Consider the following 11,682-nt stretch of genomic DNA (forward strand, 5'->3'; position numbering starts at 1 on the left):
GGAAACTGGGCTCTGGAGAGCATCGTGCTCTCTTAAGAGTTGAACCATCACCTCTCCAGCCTTGATAATTAGCTTAATAGCCGCCCACATCCCCATTGAACCAACAAGGACCCAGGAGGCTCCCACTGTGAGTCAGAGACAATCTAGGAGATAGGAAAGGCTGGGTGTGGCTGCATAATGTGAGGTTCGTGAGCATTTGGGATCTGCAGAGCTTTGATGGGCACACAGTATACCAGAGTGGGCGCAAACCAGCACTCGGTGGCACGGGACTGTCAACAGGGTCACTGCTCCTTCTTCTCTGGATTCGGAGCCTCTAGGAAAGGCTCCACTCTGCAGTGTGGCTCCAGGGCCACCTGAATCTTAGACTAAGCACTCAGTACACATCCTATTACCCCATAGGATTCCAGCATCCCGAGACCACAGCTGTCACCATTCCCAATCCACAGGTCTAGGGAGGCTGAAGGGCCCTGTAACAGCAAAGAAGGCAATAAAGCCAGGGTGGGAGCCAGGTCAACATTCCAAACTGGTACACAGGCAGATGTCACAGTGGGTCTTAGTCTGCCTCCACCAACTTTCCCAGGGCTCACTGGACCATCGGTCACCCTCCAACTAACAGGCCTGACCCGTGTGGCGCTTTCATTGCCTCCTCCTTGCTGGGTGTCTCATTTTCCAGATATGGCTTCCTGTCCTGGGGTTTTTTTAGAAACAGTGGGAAAGCTCAAGGGGTGGGGTCAGGGCTGGGCTTTGTACAAAGGGCTGGTGTCAGGAACAAAGGGACCCGACTGCTCAGGCCGATATAACCATCCTTTGTGCCAACTCTAGAATTTCATTGCTTCCCCAGAGTCCCCTAGCTCGGCTTAGATGTTCTCGAGTTCAAGTTGATTTTAATAGCCTCCCTTCCTCCTAGTATTGGGCTATTGATCTTCATTTTGCAGACTGACTTTGGCGGTGAACCGCTGTATCTTGGAAGGCTTGTCAGGGGCTCATTTAGGCTCACAGCTTTCATTAGCACAGTTAACGTCCTGTATGTCACACACATATTTCCTCACGTGTAGCCTCTCTCTGGTTTGCTATCCAGATGGTTTTAAAATCAAGGAAGCTGCTGTGTTTGCCTCGAGCTGGTTATTTTGAATTTCAAGATAGCAGCCTCGGTCAGAAGATAAGTGAAACAGCTGGCCGGGTTGATTCGCCTGCGACTTGCCAAGTACAAAATGAAGTCTCTGTTGATAATTTCCTTTGTTTTAAATAATTAACACAATTACCAATTTCTATTCCCCTTGGGATGCCGCAGAAGTGTATTTAAGTTAATTTGCTCCCTGTTTTGTTTTGTTTTGATGTGTGTGTCTGTGTGTATTTGTGTCTGCATAGTGTGTATGTTGGGGGCGTGTGCACAAGTGTGCACAGTCGTGTGGAAGCCAGAGGTTGACACCCATCTTCCTCATTCACTCTCCGTCTTATTCTTTGAGATGGGATCTCTTACCCACTTAGGGCTCACTGGTTTGGCAAGATGGGCCAATCGCCTCTGCCTCCCCAGTGCTGGGGCCAGATGTGTGCCACCGTGCCAGGGGCTAGAACTCACGCCCCCAGGCTTGCATGATGGAGCCAGCTCTTCAGCCCTTTCCCATTTCTATGCTGGGTTTTGAAACTGCTCTGTCAGAACTAATCTATTAGGGAGTAGCTGTGATTTTTTTTTTTTTAAGCCTGGTTAATTTATACCTAAATGGTAACTTGTCATCACAAAGTAGACAGCTCTAGATAAAAGCAAGACGTAAATTAGATAGCCCTTATACACAAAAAGTAAGAGAGTGAAAAAACAACAACAACAACAAAAAACCCTGAGGCAGCGGTTTTTCATTGCCCACCTTAAGCATAAATTGTTGAATAAGGAGTTTTTTTAAAAAATTTTTTTTTAAAGCCAGAAATTGCTGTGGAGGGAACTGGTCTCAGCAGCTAGAGGGTTGGTCTGAAACGTGTCTGGCATCGTGTGTACATAGCCTCATGCCTATCATCCTCTGGTGAAGACATTTTCAAATACAGACCAAGAGAACAAATGGTAAAAATCAACGTCCCATTAGAAGCCACCCAGGCTTTGCTGTTTTTCTTGGGTCCCTGCTGTGCCCTAGATTTCCTGATTGCTCAGGGCAATAATAACAAAATCCTCTGATTCTTGTGAAAACCTACCCGATTGGGTTGAACTAGCCAGACCAGAGGTTCCTAACAGGGGGCTCTTTTGCCCCCAGAAGACACCTAGCAATGTCAGGAGACACTTGTGGAATTTTGTGACTTTGGGGGGTGGGGGGAGTTGGAATGCTGCAAGCCACCACAAGGCAGAGGGCAGCCCCTTCTCCAGTAAAGAAACTTGTTCCAAAGGTCAACAGTACGGAGGTTGAGAAACCTTGGGTGTGGGTGGACGGGTGGACACATGTGTCATCGCTTGTACAATCTGAACTTCCTTAGCAGAGGGGGTTAGTGTGCCATTCTACCCGAAGTTTCCAGAACTTGGAGATGGCACTCAGGCATGCTTCAGCTCAGGTACTGAGTTGTGTAACTAATCAGCTGGTTTCTGTTTCCTTTTAAGAATGCAAAGGACCTGGACAGCTGGTGATGGTGCCAATGGTAGAGTGGGCTTTGATCAAAGCACTGTGGAGAACATCATGCCAGGCTTAGGCCTAGCATCGGGGAGCCTTGGAGCTTGCGCTGGGTAGAATGGTTGCTCTATGACCTCAGGGGTCTGACCAAGGGCTGCCCTGCTGTAGAGCAGACCCCTGCTAGTCGCCCCACTGGGCAGTCTTCCCTCCTTCCTCGTGGAGCTGGACTTGATGTGGTGAAAGGTCTCAAGAACGAAGCCACAAGACTCCCCGTGAGCAAGCCTTGGTGCTCAACTTCAGTGATTTTATTGGCATGGCAGGGAACGTGAGGCTTGCCAAAGACAGCAAGCCCACAGTGCAGCTGAGAGTATAGTTTCCAGGGTAGTGTGTCCCCTGCTTTGGCCTGCCCAGAGCCCTGGGGAGATCCAGAGGAGTGGGGAGGATGCGGTGTCCACCACATGGCCAGCACCAGCTCCTCCCTCCCTCACCTGCCCCGTCTGTACCTCCTGTTCTTACTTGCTAGCAAGCCAGCAGGCAGGGGGGACTTAGTGGGTTTTATGCTAGGATGGCTCAGTGCTGAGGACTGGCTAGCTATGTGACCTCTGATTTCCACTCAGCCAGAGAAAGCAGGCTCTGATGAGTGAACCTTGGATGCATGCATGTGCAAGTCTTCAAACTGGGAGCACGCCCCTCCCTTGACTTCCCTCCAGGTCCCTTCATCTTTTCTCAAAATATCTTGTGTAAAAATTTGGGATTAGGAAAGCAAGGCTGTGTTGAAGCGCTATCGTGCCCAAATCTACCTATGAAAGGTCTGAGTGTGCTTGAGGTCCGGCCAGAAGACCTCAGGGCCTGGGACACGGGCTGCTGTGCACTGCAGAGTTTCTGGGTGCCAGGCAGTGACTGGCAACAAGCTGGGGACCCTGTGGCTCACCCTCTGTACTTCACAGTAATCTTAGACAAAGGTAGGGTTTTGTGTCCATCTCCCAGGGGAGAAAGCTGAGGCCCAGAGTCCTGATGGGTAAGCACACAGTCACATGCATTGTTGATCTGAGCTTCCAAGCCACAAGGTTTGACCAGGACCAGAATTCCTAGTGTGTGCCTGGGGTGAGCCCTGGGTTAGACACACTTCTCCGAGTGCAGTCGCTCTCATTCTCACCGTTGGCACCTGGGGCTGTCACAGGAGGACACTCCTTCGAGAGAGGGCGGTACCTCGTCACCAAGGGCTCTTGAGGCCCCCATCCCTCCACTGTCGGGTCTGCTGGGTATCATCCGTGAGAAGTTTCCTTCTCTCCCAGCCTTGCAGTAGAACACGGCCTTAGCAGTCTATGGGTTTGGCGCGCAAGACCAGCCCAACCGCCAGATCTAAGTAACCTGGATTTTGTCCCTTACCTGAGTAACTCGGTTGCTTGGGATAGCCTGAACCTTCTTGGTGCCCCAACACAAGCAGATGCTCTGGATACCTGGAAGCCAGGCTCCAGGGACAAAATCTATATATCGCCTAGTTACCTAGCTCCTTCATCAGAACCTAGAAAGATCTTGAGACCCCACAGGTGCCCTCCAGGTGAGTCCGGGGAAAGGGTGCACACAGGGCAGCAGCACAGGGCAGGTACCCAGGCCCAGTGTGACCGTCTCCAAGGGTCCTTGGGAACATTACAAGTGAGTTGATTGGGGAGAGTGGCACCTACCTCTCAAGAGCACCAGGACGCATGCGCAGGGGAGCATGGCTGCAGGCATCCCTTCGGGGCTCACTGGAGGATGAGGCACTGAAAGGAGTCTCCCTCAGCCAGCCGTGGGCTGGGGCGGGCTGGGTCCTGTGCCCCTCGCCTGGGCTGCGCCGCTGCTTGTGGACTGGGGATCCTGGAGAGCTGAGCTGCGCACTCTTAGGTCTAACTTGCCAGAAGAGGTGGAGCAGTGCACAGCCCCGGGCTCGGCTGCTCCTGCAGCTCACACTCCCAGGCGACCTTCCTGAGCCCTGCCTCCAGGGTCCTCGCCTCCCCAAGAGTCCTTGCTCAGGGCAAGGACCCCCCCCCCCCGTCCCCCGTCCCCCCACTCCGCCCCCGACAAAGCCAGAACGCTGTGCTTCACGCTCCAGAGCACTCAGGCTAGGCTGTTCCTGGGAAGGGCAAGGGCCTAGGGATGCAGAAAATTCTTCTTAGCCTTTATGGGCCCGAGACCCCAGAAATGTCTGTTGAAGTCTTCCAGATACTCTCAGGCGGGAGCACAGTGAAAGTGGCCAAGCCTGCCTTGCTCTGTGTAATTAGGCAAAGCCTGGAGCCGTTTGGGACGGGTTTCCTCCCCCACCCAACTCCTCCTCCTGCCGCCACCCCACCGGACTCATCCGAGGGAGTCGGTTTTGGGTGGCAGCACAGAGGCAAAGCAGCTGTGAAGACAGGCAGAAGACCTCCAAAAGGGTCACCGGAGCTCACCAAGTCAGACATTGAAAGGGACGCCCTGTGTGGCAAAACAAGCCTTGTGGCCACCTGGGAAGGGGGCATGAGAAAGTTAGGATTTGTATGAAGGAAGAGAGTGAGGTGGCTGGGGAAAGGGGCTCTGGTCTGTTCCTCTCCACAGGGAGCACCAGGCCGGTGGTGTGTGGGTCCCAAGGGGCAGCTCCTTGTGTTGTCAGGAGCTGGTGAGCTGGGAGAAGATTAAAGAAGGGGAGAAAAGAAGGAGGCGGGAGGGAGACCAGGGAGGGAGGGAGAGAGAGAGAGAAGAAAAGGAGAAGAGAAGAGAGAAGATTGAGAATGGAAGGGATAGAGGAAGAAGCAAAGGAGGACTGGAGGGAGGGAATGGAGAAAAACACAGGAGGGGGAGGGGGAGGGGGAGGAGGAGGGGGAGGAGGAGGGGGAGGGGGAGGGGGAGGGGGAGGGGGAGGGGGAGGGGGAGGGGGAGGCTGTCTTCCTGAGGCAGGCCTGTGTCCAGGCACCTGTTGGGGCAGTCGGCTTGGCCCTCAGAAGGCTTCCCAGGTTTCAGCTGGCCCACTTCAGTGGGCCGAGCCACCCAAGACACCTCTTCTCTTTCTTGAGGAACTGGGATGAGTTCCTCAGGGACCCCAAGATCCCTTCACCTCCATCCCCAGGACCCCCAGCCTAGGACCCACTGCTGTCCTTACTATTCTCTGCAGAGGCAAGAAGGAAAGGTAAAAGCACCTAGTGGGCCCTTCGCGAGGAGGTGTGAGAGATCAATCTCCTTCCAGAAGGTGGTATTTCTTTTGGTGTCTGTGGATTACTGAGCACAGCATGAGGTTTGTGGTGGATGTCTGAAACCCACATCAATGCAAACCTCCCCTGGCCAACAGCTGTCCCTGTCACAGGAAGTTTGCTTAAGGGCCAGAGGAGAGCTGTGCATGATGATTATTTATAATTTGCATAATTGTGATGATTTGTGGTGACTATGTGTCTATAAATTCGTAAAAGTTGCCATTGCAGATTAAGATTCTCTGCCCATCTTCTGCTCATCATGGGATGACTGGCCTCTCTGTGCCTTCTGAATCGGTTGCAAGTCCCAGGATGTAGAGAGGAGCTCAAATATTAGTGGTTTTTTCCTCTTTGTTGTTTGTTTGAAAAGGGGTTTTGCATGGCTGTCCCAGGTGGAGTTATAATTTGATCTTTCAGAACTTAGCACGCTGCTGTTAAAAGTCGAAGCTCCCCACAGAGGGTGGCAGGCAGGATGGCTGTGTTGGCTGATCTCCCCACTAGAACTGTTGATTGCTGAGAACACAGGGTGGCCACCTGTTGTGTCCCTCACATCCAAATGAGTCAGTAGTTCTTGTCAGCTCCATGTTGCAGCCATCTCTCCAGCCCCAGCATGAGGAAAAAGGAGTTTTGAGTTTGGACCATTGTCCCCGGCCCGCACAGGCGGAGGTGGAGGGAACAGTACTCAGGACAGCAGGGGAAGCTAGAAAGGACCAGGTGCCCAGGTGACGGGTCCACACCCCTCACTCCACAGGTGAGAAGGCAGAAGCATGCACAGGGTGGGTGAACGAGCTGGAACTTAGCTGCTTGGAGATAGCCCAGCCTTCACCCCAACACAACACGAAGCAGAAATGAAGTTAAAGGGGCCGGGGAGGGTCAGTGGTAGAAGTGTCCTGTGTAAACTAGTGACTTGTGTTCATCCCCAGAAACCATGTAAAGATAGAAGGAGGGACTGACTGATGGCACAAAGTTGTTCTCTGACCTCCCATGGCACATCCATCCAGAAGGAGACTACCGACAGACCGAAGAAAGACCTCCATCCAGCTCCAGCTTGGGGAAGAAATGATCCTATGGGAGTTACAGGAACACAACGGACTCACAGCTACACCACTGAGTCCCTTGGGAGGCTTATGTGCACCACTGAAGAGTCCTGTCCACAACCCACACAGCTCACACAGAGCTGTACCACTGAAAAGTGTTCTGGATAGCTATGGGCAGCCATCCTACCAAAGTAGCCCCCCAGGAACCCCAGTGAATTGTTGGAGAAGGGAGGGGTTTGTGAGAGTTTACCTCCACCTCCACTAGGGAATGTCAACAGTGGAGACCTCCCGAGAGTGTCACGCTGGAGGTCACTGTTGCTCTCATTCATGATGGTGACCAGAAAACAGCCACATAGCCTAGTATTTGAACAAGATTCTCCTGGAGTTGTGACCACACCAAGTGAGAAGGGGGAGGAGAGACTAAGGTTATGACTTCAAACTGACTTTACTTTTAAAAATAAAGGAAGGAAAGAGGAAGAAAGGAAAGAGGGAGGAGAAGGGAGGGGAGAGGAAACATGGAAGGGAGGAAGGGAGGGAGAAAAATAAAGAAAAGATAAAAAGCTACATTATCTCGACCTTCTGTTTTGCAAGAGGAAGGATGCCATACTCAGCTCCTGTCCACTTCCCTAGCTCTAGAATAATCAGGAAAAATCTCAGAATCTAGAAGATCCAGAGTGGATGTGTTATCTGGGGAAGAAGCCCCACCCAGTGCTGGTGCCTCTCAGGGCACCATTGCTTTGCAGTCTGCAGAGCTCTGCTTTCTGGGTTGGTAATCACAGAGGGACCCTTCAGGGCATCAGAGCTTCTATAAGGGGTAGTGATAGGGGTTTCTTGACAGACACAGGGGTGCTAGGGATCTCTCATGAGCCAGGCCCTTTGTCTTTCCCCCCATTTCGAAACACCCACTTTCCCATCCTTGCCCATGTTAAAGGTACCCAGGGAAGATAAGATCAACCAAACTCTTACTGAGAAATGCTGTTTCCTTTGCCCACTATCAGGGTGTCTGATCAAAGAATTGGTGCCCAGGTTAGTTATCTAGTAACCAAATAAGCATCAAGGTGGCCTCCCGGGGACTGCTCTGGATGAGTAAGGGCCAGGCCAGAGCAGGATCCCGCCTTCTCAGACCCGAAAACTCCCTGGGAAGGAGTTGAAGGCCACATGACTGGTGTGCAGTGGAGCCCAGCTGGGAAAGCTCTGGGCTTGGAAGTCTGGTTTCTCAGCCTCCCCCTACACTTCTGGATTCTGAGTGGCTCCTTGTCCACTTGATTCTTGGGAGGCAGCCTGTGGAAACCTCTTGAGCTTCCTGGGACCTCCCTCATCAACCCTTATACCTGTCTTAGGCATTTTTTTTTCTTGCCTCATCTGGATGTTGTGTGTCTGGCTGTGGGGAAGTGGTGACATCGGAGGACTTAGCTTAGTGGATATGTTTGGATGAATAGATGGATTACTGGGTAGAGGGATGAGAGAGTGGATGGATGGATGGACTGGGGCTTAGATAGATGTGTGGGTAGATTGATGGAGAGGTGAGTGATGGATAGACTAGGCTTAGATAGGTGAATTGACTAATGAGTAGATGGATGGATTGGGGTTTAGATGGATGGGTGGATGGATGGATGGATGAGTGAGTGAATAAATTGAGGTTTAAATGGATAGGTGAATGGATGGTTGAGTGAATGCATGGATTGAGGCTTAGATGGATGGGTGGATGGATGAATGAGTGTGTGAATGGGTGGGTGGATAGATGGATGAGTGAGTGGATGAACTGAGGTTTAGATGGATGGGTGGATGGATGGATGAGTGAGTGTGTGGATGGGTGGGTGGATGGATAGATGAGTGGTGGGTGCGAGGGTGGGTGCTGGCTGGCATTGTAATCGTCACAATTGTTGCCTGAATAATGTGAAATTTCCCCCTCACATTCACTAAATAATTAGTAACAATTCATCAGTGAACCCCATGATTCATTAATTCACCCCTGAGTTACCAGCCCCTAAACTGTGGAGACACACCCTAGTCCTGGTCCTCAAGAGACATTTTTCCGCAAAGGCAGGCCATGGTTTCTCATAGGAGTAGCAGCAGGACCAAGAAGGTGGATGGATGTTTCTATAGAGTTGGAGTTCCTGCCCCTTCCAGGTTCTCCTTGGACACCACTTTGCCTAAGACCTCAGAATATAGGCCAGGCCCCATATTCGCAGACCTGCACATTCTTGCACAATTGCTGTTTCAGGCAGAGTCCCCCTGTCTACCCCCTGTCTACCCCCTTCCCCATCTACCAGCTGGTGCCAAGAAAGGGCATACCTACTGAGACAGATTTTCCTGCTTTGTGGGAGGAGAAAAATAATGCCAAGTCAGTTAGTGTCCTCCCTACCGCCGGTTATAAAGTGTGCTGCTTTCCTCCTATGTAAAAATCAATGCGGACTCCTAATATACTACCTTAACAGCACAAAGTTTATTATTTCTCTTCCATTATGAAATTAGCAGTGCTCCCAATATACTGTCTGGAAAATACAGAGAAAGCAGAACAAAGGAGGAATTGACAATTATATATACTCCCACTAGCCAGGGACAGCCACAGTGACCCTGGACATTCAAGTCTCTTCTCGGTGTTTCTCTGCCTCTGTGTCTGCCTATCTATCTCTATCCAAATGTAGCTCTGTACCCTGCTATTGCCTATCTACACATCTCCAAGCTGTTGTCAAATCTCATACCCAAAGAAGCCATCAGCGTATCGACTTGTCCTTTGGGTTACTTCCTCAGCCCTCCTGGGACTGTCAGGGGCAAGGCTGTGAGTAGGACAGGGGTGCGGGACAGAAGAAAGCCGTGCACTTTACATGTTTTGGTGCTTATTTATTTTTGTGTATGGGGTATGGGTACATGCCTTGGTGTCCCTATGAAGACAGGGAGTAACTATTGGGAGTTGGTTTTCTTCTTCCACCGTGTGGGTCCTGGGGGTCCAACTCAAGTGGTCAGGCCTGGTGGCAAGCACCTTTACCTACTGAGCCATCTCACCGGTCACTTAAAATAGTTTTGGTCCTACAGATGGAAACCAGGGCCTCATCCACACTAAAGCACATTCCCAGTGAGCTATATACCCACTGCTCGTATCTGCCTTTTTGTAATTCATTTTTATGTGTGAATGTTTTGTCTGATGTATGTATGTACACAGTATGCTTGCCTTCTATCCTCAGAGGTCAGAAAAGAGTGTCGGATCCCTGGAACTGGAGTTATACGTGGTTGTAAGGCACATGTGGGAACCAAACCCAGGTCCTCTGGAAGAGCGGCCAGCGCTCTTAGCTGCTAAGCCATCTCTCTCCAAGCTCTTCTCTAAAGTTCTGATCTTGAGACAGGGTCCTATTACATTGCCCACGCTGGTCTTGAACTCACTTTGTAGCCCAAGTAGTCCTTGGACTTTTGATCCTCCTGCCTCAGCCTCCTGGGTAGTTGGGATGGCAGGCTTGTGCTGTCAGGCCCGGGGAAACGTTCTTTTGTGGCCAAAATATATTTCAGGTTGGATACTATTGGGCTGGGAGCACAGAGCATGGGGGTGGGGCGGGGCACAGAGCATGGGGGTGGGGCGGGGCACAGAGCATGTGGGTGGGGCGGGGCAGACAGGACCCATTGTCTTAAGCTTGGTGCTAATTTTGGTGGAAGCTTTGTTAGGCAGCTGTTTGAAAACCTGGTTTCTGCTTAGGATTTCAGTCTGGAGTAGACCATAAGTGAGACCCCAAATGCCTGGAAGGTGGTGGGGTAGGGAAGGCAGTGTTGCCCACAAACCCATCCTCCGCTATCAGCTCCCAAGGTGGGGAGGGGATCATGGCTGGAGGTGTCCCATCAGTTATTGGTGGTCTGAATCCAGGGAGGAGAGGATGTGGTTTCCCTTTCATTGGGCTGCCTGGTTTGGGGGTCTTGGGAATGATAGAAACCAAATTCTGCGACAGGGTGAAGGGAATCTCCTGAATGCTCCAAGCAGGACCCTAGCGAGAGCCCGTTATGGTTCCCCCATGCCCTTCCTTTGCAGTTTACAATTAGCATTCAGGGATCAGTTTCCATGCCAGCCCCCTCCCCCCGAAATGGAATTTTTATCTCTTGATTCATGCTACAAGATAAAATCCCTGTTTATCCAGTCACATGAATAATTGATAAGCACTTTCCAACTCGCCAGAAGCAACTTAGCAGTCTTCCCTTGCAGCCTCGAGCCCCCGGCAATTTCCGGAGGACCAGAGCCCTTCGGGTTCTGCTTGGAGTGCGCCGCTCCCTGTCTCTGAGGTGTGAGGTATGAGGTGAGGCTTATCTCTTGATCCAGATGCGGGAGCTACAGATTAGGCATCCATAGAGGCAGCATGGGGGGGGGGCAGGGCCTGTCAGTGTCCGCCTTGGCTCTCTGAACTCAGCCTGTGACAGGTGTGAGCTTGGGGGTCTACCTGGAGCCCCCCAGCTGTGGGCTTCAGCGTTCGGAGCCCTAATTAACTCTAATCTGGTCCCTGATAGTTTCAACCAGGTCTAAAATGTAAAGACGCTTTCTTTCTTTCTTTCCTACCTACTTAATGGGTTTAACATATAACAAGAAGCTGAGTGTGGGCTCCTTCATGCTTTTGGCTCTCGAGTCCAGGTCTCATGATAAAAGCCAACAGGGGTGCTATTTCTTAGCAGAGCTGGGGTTTATTCTTTTAAAACAGGTCTGGACAGCTACCTGTTATATTTTGTTCTCGCCAGCTTTGAAAACAAGATATATTTCTGTGCTGCTGAGCATCTCAGTGTTTCAAGGGTGAGGAAAATGCAACATGAGCTGGCAGAGAGAGAGAGGGCAAAATGCCCCTAGGAGAAAAGGTTAACAAAATATCGTTCCTCCCGCCCTCCACTCAC

General features: G+C 51.3%; 1 protein-coding gene across 3 annotated transcripts in view; it reads right to left on the reverse strand.

The window, feature by feature from the left end:
• The window catches only part of Apcdd1l (APC down-regulated 1 like), a 58,838-nt gene extending 54,323 nt beyond the window's left edge, over positions 1–4,515 (reverse strand). For 2 of the 3 annotated variants that reach the window (XM_076571294.1, XM_076571291.1), the window contains exon 1: positions 4,274–4,515. Coding sequence is in view for 1 of the 3 variants with exons in the window: in XM_076571295.1 (XP_076427410.1) it covers positions 4,274–4,322 (49 nt within the window). In the remaining 2 variants the exon portion in view is untranslated. The remainder of the gene's footprint in view (positions 1–4,273) is intronic. The other variant, XM_076571295.1, reaches the window with a different exon arrangement.
• Between the last annotated feature and the right edge of the window lie 7,167 nt (positions 4,516–11,682).

The sequence above is a fragment of the Peromyscus maniculatus genome, chromosome 4, assembly GCF_049852395.1.
Source record: "Peromyscus maniculatus bairdii isolate BWxNUB_F1_BW_parent chromosome 4, HU_Pman_BW_mat_3.1, whole genome shotgun sequence".
Lineage (NCBI taxonomy): Eukaryota > Metazoa > Chordata > Mammalia > Rodentia > Cricetidae > Peromyscus > Peromyscus maniculatus.